Source organism: Cynocephalus volans, chromosome 10 (assembly GCF_027409185.1).
Source record: "Cynocephalus volans isolate mCynVol1 chromosome 10, mCynVol1.pri, whole genome shotgun sequence".
Classification (NCBI taxonomy): Eukaryota; Metazoa; Chordata; class Mammalia; order Dermoptera; family Cynocephalidae; genus Cynocephalus; species Cynocephalus volans.
This window is the reverse complement of record NC_084469.1, coordinates 94,679,817-94,704,147: the sequence shown is the minus strand read 5'-3', so window position 1 is coordinate 94,704,147 and position 24,331 is coordinate 94,679,817. Positions and strand designations below refer to the sequence as shown.

Genomic DNA, 24,331 nt, shown 5'->3' with positions numbered 1-24,331 from the left:
GGTGGGGACAAGAATCAAATCCTCGGGGAAGAAGAGGACCTGAAGGGTGACCAGGACAGGTGGTCACACAGGGACCCCTAAGGCTAGTCACTGTTCCTGTCATCCTCACAAATTGGGGTCAGTGTGGATGAGAATTTCACATGGGCTCCCTGGGTGGTCCCCACCTGTGAAGGGCTGCTAAGTCGGCCTCAGTTTCTGTGTCTGCCACTTAGGGGTGAGCAGGCATCTCTGAGCCCCTCCTCCAGCTGCACATGGTGTCCCCCCCAGACCTAGACCCCAAGTAGGGGAGCCATGGGACAAGGGCTGTGGCCTCCCCTGGCCCTGCCCACCTCCTCCTCCTCCCCATCCACACTCGGCCAGCACAGACAGGGCTGGGGCCTATCTTAGCTGCCACTAGAGAGAACACGGCTAGGAAAGTTTCCACAGATCAGAAAGGAAATTGTCACATCACGTCACGTCACACACACACACATGCGAGGGTTGGGGGTGAGAGGCAGGGAGCCCAGCCTAGTCTGCAGCCCCTGGTCACCCTGAGCGAGTGGATCCTGCCTGCGCCCGCCCCGCGCACTGCTAGGTGCTGACGGGGCACCTCACCTGAGTCAAGCCACCAACACCCGCGTCTCTCCCGAAGGTGGAGTAGGCACTCCGCTCGCCACCCTTGCCTGGAGGAAAGGAAGAAAGGAAAGTCACTTGGGAGCTGACCCCAAGGAGCATCTTCAGGGTCTGTTGGGGTCAATGCAGTGCCTGGCACATGTCTGTAGACAGCAGGAACTCGGTAGGGCTGTATGACTGAGAGAACCATGATGGGACACTGGCTTTCTCTGGGCCAGTCTCCTGGTTTGCCTGGGCTTGGGGACACGAACAGGTCCCCGGATGATTGTGGGGCCAACTTGTACTCAGCATTCTGCAAACTCCAACAGGCTGGAGCCTGCCCTGCCAGGGCCCCACATGCACCCCTGCCATGGTGGTGAGACTACGCCAAGCTCAGTCCAGCCTCAGCCTCTTGCTGCCTATGCCTAAGCTTGATGGGCCCTGTCCTTCCAGAGCCTCAGTTTCCCTGCTCACAGTTGTGAGGTTCTGACTTCCTGGGGCACGGGACTCATCCGCATTCATCTGTTCCAGGAGACAGGCATGGGGGTCCCTCGTGGGATACCCATGCGGAGCCTGTGGTCTTGTGCACACGCGACAGCCAGGTTCAGTACCCAGGCCCCGTGACTCTCCGAGGTTCTCTGAGCTCCCCATGACAGAGGTTCCACTCCTAGCACTCAGCTGGGACAACAGGGCAGCCCAGCCTTCCTGCCAGTGGTTAGTTCACCAACAAGCACGTGACTCCCACTTTGCCGGTGAGTACCTCCCTGGGGACGTCAATTCACACCTAATGAGAATGAACAGGGAGGCCTGGGGCTGTGCAGAGGACTCCTGCTGCTGCATGGGCCCCTGGATCCAGCCTTGCCTGAAGCAGGATCCCTGATTACTTACTCAGGGCCTGAGCCATTTAAGTCCCCTTTTGGCTCAGACTGGGTGCCAAATGTGACCAAAGGGGAATGGTGAAAAGCCACGCTCCATCAAGTAACTGGAATTACTCTCAAACGAGAGGGAAAATTTCCCACTTTATTTTAAAAATACAATTTCAGGGAGACTCCAGGAGCAAATACTGCGGGGGTCTGGTGTTCCTCCCTCGTTTCCTCATCACAGTAAGCCTGAGGGAGGTGGGGAGGAGAGAGGCCACGCTTACCCCGTCACACTAGGTGCCCCCAGGCCACATGCCACAATAGTGGCCGCCAGCCCCAATCCATGGGTGAGGAAACGGGGGCTGGGGGAGGCTGGAGGTCCCGGAGCTGGTGAAAGGCTGCTCCTCGCTGCTAGCCCCTTGGGACCCCCACCTGCCCTCTCCCAGCTCCTCAGCCGCAGGCCAGGCCCCACCTTCAGGAGCGTGTGGGGGACTGGGACAGGGCCACAGCTGAGCCCTGGGCACCGCTGAATAGGCCCAGCCATGGGAACTGCCCTGGCCGCCCCCGGGCCACAGGAAGTGTGAAGACTAGGAAGAAGGACAGCCAGAGGGAACCCAACCTCCCACGGCGCAGAGGCCGCAGCAGGCTACAGGGTGAGGCTGGGCCTCACCTTCCTCAGCTGGGAAATGGGCACAAAACTCCTACCACACCTGTGGGGAGGGGAGGGTGGTGAGGCTCAGCAGGGAGCCTGCAGGGGTCACCTGGTGGGAAAAATAGCACATGGGACTACCATGCAGACCAGATGGTCCCTGGAGGATGGAGCCTTGGTCAGGCCCCGAGCAGTCACAGACCGTGGGATGGTCACTTCCTGCCGAGCCTCCGGGTGCTCACCTGCAGGGGGGGGCTGGGATATCACAAGGATCAGCACCGACTGGGTACCATGCGTACAGGTGGCTGCCTCCTACACGGAAGGTTCCGTGAGAATCCCTGTGTCCCACAGGTGAGGAAACTGAGGCTTGAGAGGAAATGGTGCTTGCCTGGGGTCCACAGTGGGTAGAGTAGATCTTGGACCCAGGCCTGTCCAAGCTTTGGTTCTCTTGTTAAGATGATGACCCCCCAGGGAGACAGGGTGGGTGGGCCGCGGAAGGGCCAGGATTCCTGAGTCTATTTCCCAGCAGGGCCCTGGCCAGTCCCCAATGACCACTCCCCTTAGAAGCAGGAGAGCCCCCCAGCAACCCCAGGAGGGAAGTGGGGTGCAGAACTGCCTTCCTGCCTCCAACTCCCAGACAGAGAAACAGAGTCGCAGAGTTGCCACGCCCAGGGGAGTCTGGGCCGTGTCCAGCTGCACTCTGCTCCGAGGCCAGGCAGAGGCTCCTGCTGCCAGTGATCTCTGAGTGGACATTCCAGAAGTGCCCAGGGCTCCACTGCCCTGACTGCACCTCGAGGCCTACCATTTGTGCACCTATGGGACAAGCCCCCATGCTGGACGCCGGACACTCACCTCCAAGTCCGGGTCCCAGGAATGTGGACGAAGAGAGGCCACTGTGGGACTCACTGAAGTGGGTACCCTCACTGTAGGTCTAGGAGAGACAGGGTGGGGGTGAGCAGTGCCAGAGGCTTGGGGGTGGGGGGTGGGGGGTGCGGGGCCGGGGCCCACCCATATTACAGCTGGGAGGCAGACATATTTCCCGTGCCAGACTCAGGACTCGAATGCGAGTCTCCAAGTCCGAACCCCCCCAGAAAGCAGGTTGGCGTCTGACCCCCCCCACATTTTCTCAGCCTCCGTTCGCTCATACACCCCCACCCCAGGCAAGGGAAACCCAGGATCTAGGGTCTCGCAGGGGTTCCTTACCCGGCTGGGGTCGAAGGATGAACTGTTCTGGTCACTGGTGCCCCAGGAGCCTGAGCTGGGCCGGTCATCGAGACCTGCAAGGCAAAAAGGAGAGCACTGGGGCCCACTCCCATCCCCAACTGGCTTTAAAGCCAGCTTTGGTCCCTATGTCCTTCGGGTAAGCCTCACTGGACCCAGAGGGCTTCTGGAGCCCTGTGTAACCCAGCCCGTCACGACACCATAGTCAGCAGCAAACACTCCAGACACACTGGTTCTCAGTGTACCTACAGGTCTGCAACTCAAACTTTTCCACTGGCTACCTCTGCTGGCAACCTCCTATCCACTCTTCACAGCCCCAGTCACCACGCCCACCCTGGGCAGAGCCTTTACTTCCACGCTGAGCCTCCTCCCCACTCTGGTCCAACCATGACCACGTGGAGCTGGGGTGTCTGGATCAGGCATGATCTCTGATCGCTTCTGACCCTGGCAAGAGGCCCGCACGGACATCAGTGAGTGGGTGATGAGCGCCACCAACGCAGGAAGCAGGGCCATCCTTTTGTTGAAATCACAGAAGTGGGTGCCAGAGACCAACCATCAGGCACTAGGCTGGCAGCCCTGTGAGGCTGGAACCGAATCCCCTTTAGACACGAGGCATGGGCGGGGATGAGGCTGACCCAGGGCTCCTGCGGCCTTTTAAGGAGGCCATAGGCCAACAATGTGGCAGGAGTTAAACAGCACAAGGACAAAGACCTTGCTCCCAAGGGTGGGGTGGGACAGGGTGGGGCTCTTATCTCTCTGAACACTCTCACAGGCAACCGCCCGTCCAAGACTCCAGAATCTTCTGCACTGAGCAGGCAGTGCCTGCTTGGATCCTTCCTGGGGCAGGTACTCTGTCCCCATCCATAGGGGGCCACAGAGCACTAAATGTAAGAGAGCAGCCCCTGGGCTCCCTCAACCTGGCCACAGGGCCACTCTCCATGCCTTGGTTTCCCTCCTCTGTAAATGGGGTTACAAACAGACTTGACTTTGCAGGACTGGGGTGTCCATGGCCAACTTCTGAGGCCACAGGCACCCCTAGAGCCAGGCTGCGGGGAGACAGGGCTGATGGGGCCTGACTCTTCCAGGCCCAACCTGGGGCTGCTCCCTCCCCACCCTGTGACCCCACACTGCAGCCAGGCTAGACATGGTGAGGCACCCACGCACCCCAGTCAGCTCCTTTACCCCGCCCTTCTGCCCTCCCCTGCTCATCCCCACCAGAAACTTCTTTCAAATTGCATCCTTCTATTTCAGTGCCTTTGTGTTAATCATTCCCCTCGAGGAACTGGTGTTTAATTGCTGTCTCATTTGCATGATTATGCATATTAATTCCATACCCTAATGAATATTCATACAGCTCATTTAGATTTTGTTTTCTAATCAAAAAATTTCCAATGTCTTTATGGGAGGGGGCTGGTATGCTGCCTAGGCGGGTGGGGGACGAGGCTCCTGGGGTCTCCAGAATCCACCCACCATTTGTCACTGGGTTTGGAGCGTCTGCACCCAAGATGCCAGATCCCCACTTGGCCCTGGGAGATGGGCTGGCTGGCTGTGTGAGCTTGGGCAGAGCACCAGCACCCTTTGGACCTCAGTTTCTCTCTACATCCCCTCCCCACCGGCCACGGCCACCACCTGAGAAGCAAGTCCTTGCTCTCGTGCCCCCCACACCCAGGAGCATCTACAACGTGCCCCTGCAGGCGCCAGGACCCTCGACCCCAAGATCGCAGCTGGGGTGAGCCTGAGTGAGAACTGGAACCTGGGAACCACCCACACCCACAGCCCTTGGCCTCTCCCTCCTAGAAATAACAACAACAAAAAAAGATGGTCCCTCCCCCACCACCATTAATAGTTATTAAACACCCCCTGATTAATTATGCATTTTGATAACCCAGTCATGAATATTCATAATGCATTTCTTGTGTCTGCCCTAATTGAAACTTACTAATAGGAAAAGACGTTGCTGTTGAATGTAATATTTCTATGATTTCCCTTTTCTCCCCCTTAAATACTGGAGTTAAACAGCTGAAGGAGAGCACCCCGAAAAGAAGGCCTAGAGGCAGAGGGTGCAGAGGGCACTGGGGGGTGGAGTCCCCCTGGAGCAGTTCAACCAGGGGTGACGAGGCCGCCCACCTCCCCAGGTTGCTGTGAGGATTACGATGAACACTGCAGTGTGGTGGCTTCCTGGCCCTGGTCCCAGTGGGTCACCTCTTCACCTTGTGACTGTGGGCTGTGGGCTGGCCTTTGCCTGATGTCCCATTTGAAAATGAGGAAGGGGGCTTCAAGAGGCACTCAGTCAACACTGGTCAGGACCCAGGGCCCATATCCTGTGCTCGATTCCTTTGGCGGGGTTGGTAAACTGCAGCCGGCCCTCAGCCTGATTCTGTAAATGAAGTTTCATCGGCGCCCAGCCACGCCCACGTGTCCACATGCTGTCTATGGCTGCTTTTGCAGAGTTGAGTGGTTGTGATAGAGACTATCTAGCCCTTTACAGACAAGGTCAGCCGACTGGGGGACGAAGGAAGATTGCCACAGTTGGTTTTGGGTTTCTGCTGCCTCCATACGAGCCTGATGAACAGACTTCAGTACCAGGAGTGGGTTATGATGCTGGACAGGCGGATGTCATGGTAGACAGGAGCCCTGTGCACAGCCCTTTCCACTGCCCCCAACCCAAACACTTAGGCACACCACCGGGTGGTCTGGCTTCAGACTGGCCTAGAGACTTCATCCTGCAGCCCCAGCTCTGGAGTATGTCCCCTCACCTAGGTGCTCAGGAGAAAATCCTGGAGTCGTCCTGTCTCCTTCCCTCCCTTCTGTGGCCTACCACATGAGGCTTCACAACTGGTCAGTCTGACAGCTGTAGCCCTGGGTCAAGCCCAGTCCCCGCCGCAGTTCCTCCCCGGCCTCCTGCTGACCTGGCAGCTTCATGGAGCTTTTAGAAGGACAATCTAGTCTGGCCCTCCTCCCTTCCTCGGATCCCTCCCATGGCTCCCATAGCCTTGAGGGTAAAGACCAAACTCCTCCCTGGCCTCACTACCCTCCTCTCTGCCCACCCTCCTCTCTGCCCATGCTGCTGCCTGAGCTCTGCCCTGGTGGTCTCCACAGCTGCTGATTCATCAAGTACTGAAGTTGCCTTGCTGGCCCCTCCCAGCTGAGGGCCACTCTCTGCGTCCCCAGCACAACCTGGTGCAGGGCTGGGCCCCCACAAACATATCTCCTCCCCTTTTTCATTTCACTCATAAATAACATGAACTGTGTCTCTAACAGCGCTTCCTGTGACAATCAAAATGTTTTCTACCTGCACAGTCCAATAAAGTAGCCACCTACAGCTACTAATCACTTGAAAAGTGGCCAGTGAGACTGGGGGGAAGGAGGGAGCTTCTGATTTTATGTAATTTTATTTTATTGTGTGATTGTGCGTGTGTGTGTGTGTGTGTGTGTGTGTATGGGGGATCTAAACCCTTGACCTCGGTGTTACACCACCACTCTCTAACCAACTCAGCTAACCGGCCAGCCAACTTTACATAATTTTAATTAATGCAAATGTAGACAGCTGTGCGTGGCCAGGGGCTGCTGTCCTGGACAGCACAGCCCCAAGAGATAAAGACTAAATTAATAACTGCTACCACCACGTACCACGAGGGCATCTAAAGGAAACTAATGGCAGGGCCTTAATAACTGCAACGATTCGGGCGGGGCTCACATAAGTCTGTTCAGCTCAGAAGCCGAAGGGGGCACCCAGTGCTCATGGCCAGCACACCCCCCTGCGCCCGTCAGCTCTTCCTCTGCCCCTTTTCTATTCCTCCTAATTAAATCAGGAGGAAGCAAGTGGTGGCTGCCCAGCTGCCTGGCCTGGGTCTGGCCCCTGAGGTCCAGGATGCTTCTCTGACCCACTCCAGTCACCTGGGGGGTCATGGAAGGGTGAAATCAGACCCTGGTTTGGGGGCAGCCCTTCCTCAGGTGGGCTCCCACCATGAGCCTAGGGAGGACTGTTTTTTTTTTGGAGGGGAGAAGAAGCAAATTTAATTTTTGTGTAAGGGCAAACTTAGGGAAAAGCTACAAGGACGAAACCAAGACTTGCCCTTAGCCAGATTCACTGACTTTTGTCCCTCTTACTGTAATTTTTCTTGGTGTTTTTTTGCTTTGTTTTTTTGGTCTGCAGAATTTGAAACTTTAGCAAGATTCCCAAGGTTTGCAGTGGCCACAGGCTCTGGCTAACAGGCTCCTGGCGTCCTGAAAAGCATCAGAAGCGTTGCCAGCAAGGACGTGGGAAAGACGCCAACCGCAGGCCAGACTCCACGTCACGGCAGGGCCCGAGCAGACTGAAGGCGTCCCTGCAGCAGCTCAGAGCCCTTCCTGTATCTGCCCCTAATATCTGGGGGAGCGGGGGGTAGAAAGCAGGGCCCCTTGGCCCACCCGAGCATGTGAACGAATCTGGGGCTGGAGGAGGAGGCCATATCCCACCCTATGAGTGGGGGGCCCTGGAGCCCCCAAAATGGCAAAATGTTCCCTTGAGCAGAGCAATAGCACAGTTGTGTGGGTCAAATGGGCAGCCTCATCCACCAGAAACAACTAGGGGCTCTTCTCCAACCCCCAGGGGATTCCCTGGTGGACAGGGCTGGCCCTGGGGGCGGGGGTGTGTGTGCCCAGCAAATACATAAAAAAAACAATTCACAGAGAAACGGGGTCCCCCACTGCAGAGGCTGACCCTGCCTGCTGTGAATTTCAGATCAGTGACCAAGGTGATAATGGGGATCGTCCTTCCTTCCCCCTCCTTCAGTGTCAAGGGGGATCCAAGAGTTAGGACGGGAGAACCTGGCCCCCCAAACATGAGCTCCGAAGCCAACCTGGGACCTCTCTGCAAGAAACAGACTCGGAACACTGAGGACGAACAGAGCTGGTGGATTTAGATGACAATTAATCCTAGGACACGGAAGACTCTCTCAGGACAGCAACCACCACATGCCCTCAAGAGACATACAGAGCATGCGGGTCCCACGGAATAAAAGAAAGATGAGATTTCAGACAGATAATAAAGAGAGAGAGAGCAGGAAAAGCTGAGAAAGGAAGTGAACACAGCACCCCTGGGAGGGTTTAAAAAGCAACCCCAGATGGGGTGAAAGCAGAACCGTTCTGCAAACGCACCAAACACGGAGGACAAAGAGAAGAAGGGACCCAGGACATGATGCCACCAGTGAACTCACACCTGAGACCCAGCAGCAGACAGCTGGCCAGATCCTGGAGGGAACAGACAGAAGTCCCATGTGTGGTAGTCAAAGTTGTAAGTGACCAGGGCTTACCGGTCAGCTCAGCTGGCCAGAGCGTGGTGCTGGTGATCCCGAGAGCCAGGGTTTGATCCCCACACCGGCCAGCCACAGGAATCAGACAAATGGAAAGACGTAACTGACAAACATTTCTGAACCAGAGGCCAGAAGAGCTCACGACAGCTGGCATCCAAACGGGGAACATGGGAGTCAGATGAGCTGGGAGTGGGGACAGGGAGGACATCTGACCACACACCAAAGACTCCTGGCACCAATGACAGGAACAGCAGCCCACCAGGGCTGAGCCGTTCTGGGCACTTTGCAAGTTTTCCCTCATTGAGTCTTTGCAATGGCTGCTGTAATGCCCATTTTATAGATAAGGAAACAGGTGTCAAAAAGATAAGTCATTTGCTCTGGGCCTCACAGTAAGTGACAGAGTCCCTACAAGAAGGACACAAATGTTTCCAAGCAAAATGCAAAGATGGTTCACAAGTGAAAAGATGCAGTGTTTTTAAAAAGTGGTGATTTACGGACACCAAACACCAGCAGGGAAGGGACACACACAGGCTCTTTCCTCTACTTCCCCATGGGGAGGTTGGGATGATGCAATTTCACTTCTGAAGCTGATCGAGCTAGAAAAGGGCTGTTTTAGCATGGTGTTCAAAACTACGATGACAGCCTTTGGTGGATCCGTGAGCCAGTCCAGACCTTCCGAAAACGATGCACGAAAACACACGATCCAAACAGAAGCAACTGCGGGAAGCAAGCGTGCAGATGGAAAAACGAGACGAGACATGGAAGGAAGGGCTGAAGACGCGAGTGGGACTCGCACTTCATTTCTGTAAATCAAAAAATGCGGTGCCTGCAAAAGACAGTTCTGGAATGAGTGACCTGGGAAGATTAGGCAGGTGCACAAAGATGCACCAGGGGACACAAACTTTAGAAAGGAAGGCTTGTAGCTTTGCACAGAAGCTGTCGCTAGAGCACGGAGCAGACGGTGGCTTTCGTGGACAGTGGTTTGACCCATAATGAAATCCCACTGTCTTGAGCTTTTATGAGCCCAATAACCCAGTATCCAAATACATAACCCAACCACACAGTAGCGAGGGAACCGGCCTCCTAATCTTTCACACTGCACAGATTAAAAATCTAAAGATGCCCAAGCTGGGAACTAAAGACCTCCCTCAAGGACCCGTGATGAATGTCGAACACAGCCCGCACAGCTGTGTGCTTCAACCAGTGGCAACTGTTCAGGCCACATCTGCGTTTTTGCATCGGAGACTTAGAAATCAAGAAACAAACACTCCACTCCCAACTTGGAACTCGGAAACAACCTGACACAAAGAAAAAAAAAATCGAGTACTTATAATATAAAAAACATAGATTATTGAAACAAATGAGCTCTGGCTAATGTGGCCCTTAGAGGAAGATTTATAATCCTCAACACTTCGGTTACTAAGCAAGAGAGAACAGAAATAAATAAATGAGGCCTTCAATTCAAAAGTAAAATAATGAAAAAACCCAAAACTTTAAAAAGAGGAGAAATTAAGATAAAAATTGTCAACTGATAGGGGCTGGCCGGTTAGCTCAGTTGGTTAGCCTGCGGTGTGTTATAACACCAAGGTCAAGGGTTCGGATCCCTGTACTGGCCAGCTACCAAAAAATAAGTGAAAAATAGTCAACTGATAAATACTGATTCACTGATGAAACAGATTTCTTGGAAGAAAAGTCAATAAAATACATAAAGCACAAGGCAGGTGAATTAAGGACAAAAGAACAGAAAAAAAAGTAAACTTTCTTGTTTCGGTGGCTGGCTGGCATGGGGACCTGAACACTTGACCTTCGTATTATAACACAGCGCTCTAACCAACCAAGCTAAGAGGCCAGCCGGAATAAGTAGACTTAAGACTGAAACACAAACTCTTATCTCCCAGCAAACAGGACAGGTGACTTCATACTTTATTAAAAGAAGCCAATGTTAACACATTTTAAAATGTGCCTGAGGGCCGGCCCGTGGCTCATTCGGGTGAGTGTGGTGTTGATAACACCAAGGCCATGGGTTCGGATCCTATATAGGGATGGCCGGTTCGCTCACTGGCTGAGCGTGGTGCTGACAACACCAAGCCAAGGGTTAAGATCCCCTTACTGGTCATCTGAAAAAAAAAAAAAAAAAGTGCCTGAGATGGGTAATTTTTTCCTAAGAAAATGCTACAGTGGACAAGAGTGGACAAAATCTCAACAGGCCAATAGTCGCCAGAGAAATAAAAATGCTCCCGGGAAAGCATCAGAGCAGAGGACTCACGGAGGGGACGGTGGCTCCAGCTCGCTGGAGAATGTTCCAGTGAGAGGAGCCTTGCCTGGCTTTGGTTGAGAGACTGCAAAGGGCACCTCTGGCCAACACCACTTAGGAAAACCAGCAAATGCGAAAGACAATGCTAGCGGATCTGATCCAGTCGTTAAAACAGAGTACCCGAAAGTCAAGTGGTATCCGGTATGAGAAAAACTGCTCGTGGGACATATCAGGATGATGTAGGGAAGGAGGGAAACCAGCGGCCAAAGACACAATTGCATGTGGTAATGTCGACCACCTACTGTGGATGGTCGAATAGGACCAGAGGGACACGTCCTGAACAGAGGATAGAAATAGACAAAGGTCTGTCTCAAGTTGGCAGCTAGCATCTCAGGCCTGCTGTGCACAGCCAACCCGTTCTCTGCCAACAGACCAAATGGCACTTGCCCAGGGTAGGGTCCCCGCTGTCACCCCCGCCAAAGGTTCTAGAAACCCCAGCTAATACTGGGACACTCAGCATCAATACTGGGACAGAGGGAGGGCTGCATGCTGAGAATTGCGGGTCAGTTTACCTGGAAAATCGAACCAAGTGAAAAACACAGAGCATTAAGGGATGCCAGTAGGTAACCAGATTGAAAACATGAGGAAAAATGTCACTCAGCTGCAGCACGGTAAATCCTAAAACATCTGGAAGTAACCCCATCTGGAAATGTGTGTGACCAAATGAAAAAGAAAAACGAAATGACTAGATGTCTCATACTTCAATTTCCAAAGTGTGTGTTAAAAACGATTGAGGATTGGGGCTGGCTGGTTAGCTCAGCTGGTCAGAGCATGACATTCACAACACCAAGGTCAAGGGTTCGGATCCCCATACTGGCCGGCTGCCAAAATCAAACACACAGATATACATACACACAAAACAAACTACTAAAGGTTAAAAAAGAAAAATACCAGGTTCTTATGATGGAAAACTCAGTATGATAAAGACAAGTGGCTCTTTCCAAATGTATCTATGAATTTAACACAATATCAATATCCCAAGGCTTTTTTTTTTAAGAGTGGGAGAGTCAACATAATTATACTAAAAATTATGAAGAATTATCAGTATGTCTCAAAATATGGGGAAAAACACCACATAAGGCAAGACCATAAAAATACCCTAAAGTTATAGCAGCTACAACTGAGTGGTATCAAGGCAGAAACAACACAGAAAGGTAAGAACATGAGAAATATTCAGGGTAACCTGCAACTTAGGAGATGCTATGAGGCATTTCAAACCACCAAGGGCTTCCTTGAGTTTATCTGTTGTTGGACAACCTCCTACCTCAAACGCTTAACCCACTTCTTTTCATTCTGCTTGCTCTAATAATGAGAATGCTGAAGACTACGATTCTCCCCCCAAGTTCAGCTTTGGCTGCACCCCATGGTTTCAATGTGTTTACATTATTGACAATTTTTGTCCATTCTGCCATGGCTGTTTTAATTTTTTCCTCTATAATTCAAGAAGTGGAAAAAAAAGGAATTTGGGTATTTTCCAAACAGTGGGGCTTTTTACTTTTCTACTTTTTGGTCTTTTATTTCTAATTTTACAGCATTGTTCTTTGGGGATATGGCTTAACGTTCTTTTTTCATGTCAGAGATTTTCTTGGTGCCCAGTACGTAGTCAATTTTACAAAGGGGTTGTGGTCCCTATTTACAGGGCACAGCCTCCAGTAAGTGCTTCTAAATCAGCTGGGAAGCTCTCACATCAGTAGACACCTTTTCATTAGTAGCGCTGGGCCCAGGACCCAGGTGTGTGTTCTCAGCAGCTCCGATACGTGCACATGGCCAGGAAGTGCTGCATTAGCTCAACCTTAACCACTTTACAGCTCAGGTCCTCTACCTCTCACCTATTTTTCATTTCTTTGCTCTTCCAAGGACTGCGAAAGCTCGCTCCTCTCCCCTCCAGCACCCTTTTCTGTATGTTCCCTAACCTCATGTAATGAGGAGATGGCACATTTGTGGCTGTCACAGCTGTACTGCATAACAGACTATGTACTCCAATTCTTTTTGCACAGAACAGAAAAAAGTTTTGCAAGAATGGCACCAAGTCTAGAAATCCGTAAATGAAAAGACTGATAGAACTTGACAATATAAAAATTAAACCTGTAAACCACCGAGACAAACTAAAAATCTCCATTGATAACAATGTTTATAAACAATGAATCGGGGAAAAAGGCTGCAACACAGATGACAAAATAGTAACATCCTTCCTATATAAAGTGTTTACAAGTCAACAAGAGCAGTATAGGGGATATAAGGACATTACAGGCAGGCAGTACAGGTGGAGGATCCCTTAACTGAAATGCTTGGGACCAGAAGTATTTTGGATTTCAGATTTTGGAATATTTGCAAATACTTAATGGGTTGAGCATCCCTCACCTGAAAATCTGGAATCCAGAATGCTCCTTTAAGTGTCATGTAGGCACTCAAAAAGTTCTGGATCTTGGAACATTTTGGATTTTCAAACTGGGAATGTTTGATCTGTTCTAGACAGTGGGGATGGTTACTGATTTTCAGCTTCTTTCTCAGTAAAATGGGGATAACAACTACACCTATTCCATTGACATTTGAGGACTGAGAACTCCCAGTAAATAACCCAAGCTTGGTGTTAAGACATGGCAACGTAAGCTGGCATTGGTTGGTATCATTGCTGCTGTTGAAAAGTTGATCACACAGCAATAAAAAGGAACAAACTATCGATACTAACAGCTTTGATGGGTCTCCAGGGAGTTATGCTGAGTGGAAAAAGCCAATCTCAGAAGGTTGGCATACTATATGACTCCATCTAAGATGGAATCTTAAGATGACAAGTTGTGTACATGGAGAATGGACTAGTGGTTCCAGGGGTAGGGATGGTGGGGAAGAAAGACCACAGGGCTGATGTTCTCCATCTAGATAGTGTGGCTGTCATATGACTCCACACACGGGACAAAACTGTGTAGAACTCTACACACAGCATGTGCACCCCACACCGGTGACATCTGTGTGAACTCTGCAGACTGTACCAACGTCTGTTGCCTGGACTTGACACTGTACTGTGGACATGCAGGGTGTTACCACCACGGCTGCCTGGAACCACCCTGTATGAGCATCTATCATGACTTCAAAGTTAACAGTTAGCCTAAATTAAAAACGCCAAAAATAGGGATCAAGAGACTCACGGAATATTCACCGAAAAAGAATTCGCATGACCAATCAACATCTGAAAAAATAATCACCCTCTATTAGTCAAGTGAACACCAGTTAAAAGGACATCATCTCTCTTATCTACCAAAAGGGAAGATATTAAAAAGGTCCCCGTGCTGTTCAGGGGCGGGGAAATGGAGAGACATTTTCTTTTCTTTTTTTTTTTTTAAAAAGATGACTGGTAAGGGGATCTTAACCCTTGACTTGGTGATGTCAGCACCACGCTCTCCCAAGTGAGCCATGGGCCAGCCCTCCGAGGGACATTTTCAATGTGAAAACACATCCACAGACTCCGCAATTCTAGAAATTTGCCCTGAAGAAATCATCCCACACACCTGTGTTAATCCAGGGTCCTCTCTGGAAACAAAATGTGGAACAGTCTTACCTAGTGCTAGATTTTCACTTTGAGCGCGTGTTGCATTGACAATTACACAAACCAAGAAAGCGACAGAGAAATTAAAGACAGGAAAAAATTTCCTTTGGTCTGTCAACAGTGTTTCCTGATGTCTCTTGTGGCCTCCGATGTTGTATTTTTTGGCTGAAGATGAGTTGTCATTTAGAGATCTGTGCTTGAGGGCTTCCCAAAATGGGGGTGGAAGGGAAGAGAAAAACTTCTTTTTAAATGACTTCCAATCCTGATAACCAGGAAATCTTGGCCTCCCATTAATTTGCCTCTAATGCCTTTCTTAACACCAATTCTTTTAAAAAACCATGATGAGGGAGACTCTTCGATGTGACTTACTTTTAGGGACACCTTCCATTCTGGCCCAGGCTGCTTTCAAAACCAACTTTAACTGATTTAACAGGATACTAAATAAATGCTACACCATGGTGCATAAAGTTGCTGGCGGGACCCACTAGCATTTGGGGACTCTTGACAAACCATGGTGGTCCCTTAAGCTGACCTGGCCCGGTCTGGAAGGAAGGTGTCCCGTCTTTCTGATGAAAGAATCCGAGGCTTGGAAAGGGGAGCAACTTCCTCGGTCACACAGCTCCGGGGCTGCCCCTCCTGCTCATGGAGCACAAACTCCTCTGTTCTTGAGGTCCTCAGTTCCATGGAGGAGGCGGCAGCAGCAGGGAAATGAGCCCAGAGCTGAGAGACCCCCCCACATGGGCTGGTCCCAGTTGCTGTGAGCCCTGGGCCTGTGATCTTTTCCCCATGAGCTCAATGTGGGGGTCAAGGGGAGAGGACTTTGCTGAGATGTGCACCACACCTTACAGCTCACAAAGCCCTATCACAACATGGACTCCCCGAATCCTCCGCAGATGAGGCAGATGCCGTTTCACAGATAAGGCAACTGGATTTCAGAAAAGTCACGTTGCCTGATACAGGTGACACAGCTCCCTGGTTCCTCCAGCTTGGGTTTTGTGGCTCCCAGCTCTGTGCTGCCCCCGGAATGCAGGCGGGAGCCAACTCCTGAACTGTACCTGGGGAGGAGGGTCGCCCAGCTATGTGGCCGGTATGGGAGGGGGCCCCCAGGCTCCACCAACCACATCATACCGCCCAAGGGCCAGAAATGCAACATGCTGGTTCCCAAAAACTATGCCCTGATGCATGGTGGCAGGGAAGTCAAGCCCCTCCCCATTTGAGGCAGTCAGGGAAGAGCCAGAGAGCAGGACGAGGCTGCTGACAACCACAGAGAATCCATCTGCGAGTGTTTGCAGGGTTCCTGCTCAGGCCAGGCTAGGTGTCCAGGGAGACGCGGGGCTGGGCAGGGGGAATCGAGAAGGAACATTCCCTGTGGCCGAGAGGCCCAGACATCAATGGCTTTGTCCACTCAGGGCTGAGACAGGTCTGAGCAAGGGCTGGGAGGGTGAGAGAGGACCATGGATGAGAGAAGATGCCTCCCACCCCACCCTCCGTGCCAGAGGTCTGGGAGAGTGGACAGCTGCTGTGTCTGTGCCACCTCCTCCAGGAAGCCCCTGGGGCCTGACTATCTGCCTGAGGCAGGGAAGCGGTATCACCTCCAGTTCCTGGGGGCCATTTCCGGTGTGACAGGGAGTGGCCTGGGGGATTTCCATGCCTCAGGGCATATTCCGGCCAGCCCCGTGGTCACTTCCTCAGGCAGAGGGGAAGGCCAGCATGCAGCCGTGAGGGCAGAAACATGAGGTCCCTCCCTGTGGGGTGAGCATGGGTAGGCACCAACCACCTCCGCCCACCCCTCAAGCCCCCTCCTCCTCCAGCCAGAGCCCACTGGTCACCCACGTGGGTTTTAGAGACAACTGCCAGACAGAACTTTCTACTTCTGACCAAGAGACAGGGAGGACACAGCCAAACAGGCCCCAATCCAGAAACCTCCAGAAAGTAGACAAAGTCCAGGAAGAGCAGGAAAGTTTTCAAGATTCTAAACTAGGCATCAGGACCCATCAACCCCAGCCTCCCCAGCAAATCCATGGCTCCCAACTGCCTTTGGAACAATGACCCGATCAAGGCCCATGAGGCCCTGCACGACCTGCCTGTCCCATCCCTGTCCTCACCTCTGGCCACACAGGCCTCTCTCAACACTCCAGGCCTGGTCCTGCCTCAGGGCCTTTGCATGTGCTGTTCCTTATGACTGGAACACCCTCCCCTCACACTCGTGTTGGCTCCCCTCCCTCAGGTCTCTGCTTAAATGTCTCCCCTAGCTCTGTGGCAGTCCCTCCTCCAAGCTCTGCCACCTGACCCCACTGTATGCTCCTCAAAACCCTGACATCCTTCCATTACATAATTCTCAGTCCCCTCAGCTGTCCTGACGACCCCATGCCATCGGGCAGGATGACCCATGTGTCAAGGTCTGCCTAGAATGTTTCTGGCTTTAGCACTCAAGATCCCAGATTGCAAGAATCTCTCTCAGTCCTGGGCAAACCAGAATGGCTGGTTACCCCAGTGCTGGGTCCTGTATACAGTAAGTACCTCATTCACACTTGAATGAAAACAGTCAGGGAAGCTGGGCCTCACTAGGGGCTTACAAGGCAGGTAGGCTTTGGTGAGTGCTGGGGTTCCACACCACATCCCTTCTGAGCCTCAGTTTCCCCTTGTGGATGGGCAGGAGACACAAAGGCTTGAGCTCCCCTCCATCCATACATGGCCCAGTCCCCTCCCCTGGTCCTAAGATTCCTACCCAGCCCCCAACCCCCGGCCAGGAGCCCAGATGCCAGGCACAGGGCAGGACGGGGGACTCCATGCAGCCCCCTGGGCACTGTCCACCACGGGTCTCTCTCTGTCAGGCCATACAAATGAACAGCTGATTCTCAGGGTTTTCAGGTCGCTGCACCCCACTTCCACAAGTGTACGCCCAAACCCACCGCCCCCCACACCCTCCTTCCTATGGAGCCCTGCCCCACCCCCCCCTCCGGTCCCCTGGGCCCTGACGCAGCACCTGCATCCCAGGCTCCGTCTTCAGCAGACCCTCCCAGGCATCAGTCTTTTCCTGGGAAGGAAACCACGGTCCTACCTGAACCTCCAAACTGGGCACCGGCCAGGGAGGCAGGCCGGCCTTTCCCGTTGGCTGCAGGCAGCGGGAACATCTGTAGGGAAGGGAGAGGGGAGCAGTGAGCAGGGGCAGGGCACAGCCACACGCTGGCGCTAGGGACGTGGGCACAGCTTGGGCATGTCGGGGGACCCGTGACCCAGCTATGCCTAGGAATGTCTGTCCTGTCCCATTGGAGACCCAAAGACTCTGGGCGTGACGTTCCTAAAGCCGGGATGTGCCCATGGCCTGGAATGTGCAGGTTTACATCTTAACACTCTGGGTTCACACCATGTTTGTTTTGTTTGTTTCCTGGGGCGTCCTGAAAGCTACTCAGGCAACTGATACAACGTATTAGCTCTAAGAGACTACACAGAAGTTTTCTTGTGCTTGTTTCATCTGTAAAAATTGAAACCATTTACACTCGGCAGGTGGACACGGCAGGAGCCCCAGGTCCAGCCCGCCCTGCACACTCACGCCCAGCCCACACCGGTCAGGTTGTCACCGTGTGTGTCAACATCTGCCAACAGGGTGAGAACGCTTTGTGTGTGCCTGACCCCGTGTGTCGGGGACTATGGGGGAGGGTGGAGAGGCCCCAAAGCTGGGAATGAGGAGAGTGTACTAGGGGTCAAGTGTTCCTCATGTTCTGAGTTCCCCATATGCCAAGCTGTGTTCTAAGACTGCCTGGGTGGCCCTCACCACCCTCAATGAGAAGCAGGTGTTGTAAGGGGAAACTGAGGCTCAGAGAAGCAGCATTTGGAGGCAAAGCTTGGACAGAGCCCATTGGCCGGCAGGAAGCTGTAGAGGCCGGGGAAAGGCTGCATCCACCCCCCAAGAGCCAGTTCAGTGGCTGTCCCAGGCGCTAAGGGTGTAGGACTGCCACCCTCCCCTCCCTCCTGCCTGGCTCACACCATACCCAGGGCGCTAAGTCCCTAAAGATTAAACAGCTTAGCGGCATTAACCGGAAAAAGCCAACATCAACAAACCCTTTTGCCACAGAAAAAACAAAACACATCCCTGCCCTGCCCCAAGGGGCTGGGTTTTAAAGATTCCCTTTGGGGCCCAAGTGATTAAAGTGGCTGGAATTGGGGCCAGGGACTGTTGGGGAGCCGCCAAGCTGACAGTCCCCCACAACCCTCTCCAGCCAGCCGGAAGGTGAAGGCATGGCACCTGTGGCCGTGACAAGCACTGAGGGGGAGCCAGGAAGTGGGGTCCTGTCTCCCACGCCCCCATTCTATAGAAGGGGAAACCGAGTCCATATTCTCATCTGGCTCTGGCTGGAGGCAGGTTCTCACCCGAGTCTGCACTGCGCTGCCCTTCCCCACCCCCCACCCCCAGCTTTTGTGGGCTTGGCTGCACTCATGCGTTGAATAGGAACTGGCCCAACCGCCCCAGGGCCCTGTTCCCATTGGGGAAACTGAGGCCTGTATTGGGGGAGGGGCTAGCCTGACCTAAGACCAGAACCAAACGGACCCCAGACCTGGGGTCAGCAGCCAAGCCCATGGTGTGGTGGAAGGAGGACGGGGTCAATTCCATTCCCACTTCTTTCATCCTCCAAGGTGCAAGGGCTATGCTGACGTGGTGCTCACCACAAGGGCACTGGGCCATGTCCTGTGGGCTCTGTAGGCCTTGTGATCAGCCCAGACCAGCCCCCGCACCCGAGAGCCTCAGTTTTGTTTTCTGTGAAATGGACCCAGGGCTCTGGCCACGTGGGATGTGATGAAACCCAAATGAACACGGGCGTCTTGTGCTTGGTGAGGGCCTCTGCTGGTTACTGACAGCCAGGGTCCAGGGCAATGCCCCTCCCACCAGCGCTCACTCCCACCCCTCACCCTTGCAGCCCCACCACTCAGTGACCACTGTGGACACACGCAGCGAGCGTCACTCAGCCTCAGCCAGGGGCTCGTGGGCCCTCCAGGCCCTTTGATCTACTCTCTATTCTAACAGTCACCTCTTCCACTTTATGGGAACCTGGTCCAAGAAAGCGCTTTGTTTTCAGATGGGTGCGTTCTTGTTGGAAGACACAAACCTACGCAACTTCTGTGGGCAGGCGGTACGGGGCAGCTATGGTGGGACAGAGGGACATGGGAGGTAATGAGGAGCCTCGTGACTTGGTCAGACGGGCCTCTCTCCTCACAATATCAAGGAGGGTGAAAATCCAGCTCTGGATAAAGCTCCAGCGGGGGAGACTCCTAAAGAGACTGGCAACTCCTTTTCCTCAGCCTCAGTTTCCCCACAGACTGCTGGTTCTGACCCAGGGTGGGGGAGATTTTTGGACCCTCTGGACCGAAGGGGGAGGTGGGTGAGCAGCTTGGGGCCCTCGGATGGTGGAGGCGAAGGGTCTGGGAGCCGTGGGGCTGAGCCCGTGCCCCCACCTCCACCACCCAAAAGCTGGTCCGTTCCAGCCCAATAATCTGTGACTTGTCAGTTTAACAAAAAAACAACCTAACTGCACCTCTGGTTACTCAGTTGGGAAGGCAAAAATAAAGCGGGACTTAAAAATACCAGCATGGCCATTCTGGGAGCTTAGGCCCCTCCAGCCCTCAGACTGTTCTGCAGGGTGGTTGATGTCTGATGTCGTTTCGGTTTGGGGACTTTTGTTTTTGACAGTAACCTGGACCTCGTACCAGAGGAGAATTAAATTCAGACTGAAAGTGCCCTCCCCCAACCTGTTCCAAACCAAAATTGTGGCTACCAAAGAAGGGGTGGGGGGTGTGTGATTTAAGGAATCACCTGCACATGAGCCAGAAGGAAAAACACCCAAGGTTCCTGCATTTGTCAAGAAAGCATTGCTCACCCCCTCTGACACCAACAAGGGTCTTCAGTGTACGGTGGGCCTTCAAGATGCCCGCCAGCTCTTGATACTCAAGGGGCTCTGGTTTCTCAGCTGCACTGGGCCTGAGCTGTGTGACCTCTGGGAGCTTGCACCCTCTCTGAGCCTCCATCTACCCAGCTGGAAAACAGGCCCTTCAGAGATGGCTCCACCTGGGAAGTGTTGGAGCCACCCCCACCCTCCCGACAATAACCCTGACAGCAGTAACAGCGCTGGCCACTGCTGGCTACTGTGTGCTCAACACTTCCTCCAGGACTTCCACTCACTGCTAACAACGAGGTCTTTTCCCGGTCAACCACACCTGTGCTCCTGTAAACTGAAGCCCTCACCATGGGAGCCCTCATGAGTGACTAAATCACTGAAGAATTAGTTTTATGCTCTGTATCTTCTGCCCACACAAGGAGGGGGGCCCCATACAGGCCCAACATGCCTGCCTCGTCACTACTAGGTACCTCTTCTTATCCTTTACTTTTTGCACCCATGATGGAACAAATAACCCTGCTCATACCCACTTCACAGATCAGAAATTCAAGGCCACAGTTTGCTCAAAGTCTAGCTGGGGCCTCAGGGCTGAGCCCTTGAGGTCCAGCCCCCTAACCCCACAAAGAGAAGCTAGAAGCCCCAGACAGCCCTTTCCTGTCTCAAGGCCTCAATTTCCCCATCTGTAAAGTGTTGGACTGTACCTACTCCGTGGCTGGACAAAACCCTGATGCTGTACACACCACTACCATGGGAGTGCCAGCCAGCCCACTGGAGAGTAATCCAACTTCCCCAGCCCCACCAGGAGAACCTTCCACCCTAACAGGTTGCTGAGGCTCTGACACTGGCAGTATTTCTGGAAAACACTTCTTTCCCCTTAAAAACCTTCCTGTGAATTCTAGGGGTGGTGGTGCAGAGGGACGTCCAGAAGGTGGGGGGCTTCTGGCTTACCATGCTAAAATCCAGGAGGTCACTGAGCTCCTTGTCTGTGCCAACAGGCGCCATTCTCTGCGACTGGTTCATTCTCCAGCAGCAACGGTGGGCACAGGGGCCAGGGTGGGCACCTCAGGCCTACAAACAGGCCTGTGTGGTGGACACAGGGAGAGACAGGGACAGACGAACACACACAGAAAAAACAAGAGGAGAGAGGAGGTGTGAGCCACTGGGGACAAACTGTATAGGTGGGGGATGGGGAAGCCATTTAAAAAGCCCCTTTAACTGCCCTGAGGGTCTCAGCTCTACAGGTGCCTGTGCAGGGAAGGGGTCATCTCCCAAACTGAGTTCCTTCCTGATCATGGGGGTGGGGACAGGGAAGCTGGGAATATGGGTTTGGGTCCCTCTAGAACCCTCCTCCCCAGAGGCCCCCAGTTGTTCCAACACTGGGAGGGGGTGTGAACATAAATCCCCTCTACTCCCTCTGCAACCACCAAGGAGTCAAGTTGCAAATTTCAAACTGGACGCAGGGCGGGAATGGTCCCTTGTCCTCAGTGCCACATCTCCCATTTCCAACCACCTCTAGGCTCCCCCACGGCCCCGCCCCTGGGAAAGGAGTAGGCTTAGTCAGGCCCCGCCCCCCCAAAATTTGGTGACCCCCCCCCACCAGCTGTCACAGCACGTTTAAGGCCCCGTCACCCCCAAATTCAAAGTGAAAGAAATCCACAGGTCAAAAGCAGCAAAGCCCTCTCCCAGATTCACGACCTAATGGGTGGGGGAGGCCACCCTACCAAGAAACCCGCAAAGCTTCGCTGCACCCTTAACCTCCTCTCCCCAACCCCCTTAAAAAAAAAAAAAAACCCAACCGAATTCAGAAAAGAAAAAAAAACACCCCACGTTGTTTTATTGTCACGATGTATCCGGGAATTATTTTTAAGCAACTTTGAAAACATCCCTTGCCTCCCGCCCTCGGAGGGGAGGGGGGGGTCCCAAGACCAGGGTTTCCCCTTGTGGTCCCAGCGGGATTCATTCTAGGATGGGGGATGGGGAATCCACCTGCCAAGCCCCATTCCACCCCTAGAAAACGGAGCAGAGAGAACGGTCTCCGTCCCAAAGAGACTCGCAAACCCCCTCCAGCTTCTATTTTTTTCCAGGGTTCCCCGGGTGGGGGCGGGGGCGGCCAAGGAGAAACCTCAGCGGCTGGGGGAAGTAGGGGTTCCGAGGTCAAGGGAGACCCCCCTTTATTTGCCAGCTAGCGATGGGGTGTGAAACGGACGCAGGGGCGCGCCCCCTCCCCCGCCGAGTTTTTCTCTTTTTTGGAGGGCGTGCGAAACTGCCTTTTTTTGAGGAGTACGAAACCGCACTTTTTTGTGGGGTAGCCGAAACCGATTTTCAGACAGACTAGGGGGGGAGGGCTGCAGAAGCTTTCAGAGGCGAGCGGGAAGACTTCGGGGGGACCTAAAACGGACTTGGAAGATGTTTGACACCACTCGGTCGGGAGGGTCCTGAAAACTCTTTTTTGGAGGGGGCGGGGTGGGAGGGGGCCCGGGAAGCCGCCCCCCCCGCCCCGCAGCCGGTGCGGCCGGGAGCCTTTGAAGCTCGCGCCGCCACCGCCGCCGTGTGCTGACCCGCCGCGCCTGTCCCCGCATTAACGCGGAGCAGATGTTCGCCCCCGGCCCCGGCCCCCGGCCCTTCAACCTGAGCCTGCGGCCCGCGCGGCGGCACCGTCCCCGCGCAGACAAAAGGGCTCCCCTCCCTCGTTCCCCCTCCAAACTCTGGCGCCCAGGCCGGGCCCCTCCCGGGGGAGGTGGCGCCCCCGAGGTCCCCGCGACAAAGTTCAGCGGTCCCTGCGGCGCTCCCCACGCTCCCACCGGGGCTCCCCAAAGTTTCCCGCAGCGCCCGGGACCCGCCGGGCTGGGAGGGGACCCGAGCGCGCCGGGCCCCTCCACGTCGCCGGCCCCCCCACCGGCGCGCAAAGTTGGAGAACAATGACTCCGCGCCGGCCACCGCCGCCGCCCCTCGGCCCGGCCCGGGCGGGACGCGCACCCCGGCTCGACGCCCCCCGCCCCGACTTCCTCCGCCCTGCCCCCACCCGGCGGGCGCGGGGAGGGCCGGGGTCAACTTTGCACAAAGCGACGGGTGGTCCCGGGGCGCGGCTCCCTGACGCCGCGCGCCTCAGCCCCCACAGCCCGGGGTCCCGGCCGTGTTTAACCTGGTCGGCGCGGCCGGGCCCGCAGCGCGCGAGGGGCGGCGGCATGAAGCGGGGAGCCCCCCCCCGGACAAAGGGGCGTCGCGGCCGGGCCCGAGGGTCGCGCGTGGGCGGCGGCGGCGCGTGGCCCGGGCCCCCTCCCCCGCGGGGCTCGTGCGCGCGGCCGGACGGGGCGCTGGGGCAGCGGTGTGCGCGGTGCCCGCCGCCCGCGTCGGGTCCGGCTCGGCTCCGGCCCGCTACACCCGCAGCCGCCGCCGCCGCTGCCTCATCATCTTCCTGCGGCGGGATGAGACATGTTCCGCCCCCCGCCCCGCGCCGCCCGCTGCCGGCCCCGCCCCGTGCCGGCCCCGCCCCCGCCCCGCCTCCGCGCCCCTCTCGGTGCGAGCCGCGGATCCCTCCGCGCGGACCCCCCCCCCCCCCCCCCCCCCCCCCCCCGAGCGCCGGCTGACCCCGGCCCTGCTGGTCGGTCTCGTGAGCGCCCGCGGAAGGACCCCGCAGCCCCGCGGAACCCGGAATCCGAGAGCTGGGGGACTCGGGGCTTCTGTTGGCCAACGGGGCGGGTAGGTTCCAGGGACTATTTTCATGCGCGGAGGCGCACGGGATTGAGAGGTCCGCCATGACGCAAGCGAGTAAGGACTCTGAGATTGAAAGATAAGACTGACAGGCGCTGGCCAATCGGGAGGATGCAAGGGCTTGATTGGCGAGGCTGTTGGCCATTCGTGCCGATGTCCCTTCCCTCTTTGCCCCCGCTCCGAGCCAGCGGCGGGGGGTGGGGTAGGTGGGTGGGTTCTGAAGTTTTATTCTTGGTTTGCGTGCCCGCCCGCGGGACGT

At 54.7% G+C, this 24,331-nt stretch overlaps 1 protein-coding gene across 7 annotated transcripts in view; it reads right to left on the bottom strand.

The window, feature by feature from the left end:
• The window catches only part of TCF3 (transcription factor 3), a 38,857-nt gene extending 15,265 nt beyond the window's left edge, over positions 1-23,592 (bottom strand). For 4 of the 7 annotated variants that reach the window (XM_063110587.1, XM_063110589.1, XM_063110590.1 and 1 more), the window contains exons 1-6: positions 23,504-23,591; positions 21,310-21,441; positions 17,532-17,604; positions 3,304-3,377; positions 2,953-3,031; positions 595-662 (exon numbers count right to left, since the gene is read on the bottom strand). In XM_063110587.1, the coding sequence (XP_062966657.1) occupies positions 595-662; positions 2,953-3,031; positions 3,304-3,377; positions 17,532-17,604; positions 21,310-21,381 (366 nt within the window). In that variant the 5' untranslated portion in view covers positions 21,382-21,441; positions 23,504-23,591. Of the gene's footprint in view, positions 1-594; positions 663-2,952; positions 3,032-3,303; positions 3,378-17,531; positions 17,605-21,309; positions 21,442-23,503 lie in introns of all 7 variants that reach the window. The other 3 variants (XM_063110588.1, XM_063110594.1, XM_063110592.1) reach the window with 1 other exon arrangement.
• Between the last annotated feature and the right edge of the window lie 739 nt (positions 23,593-24,331).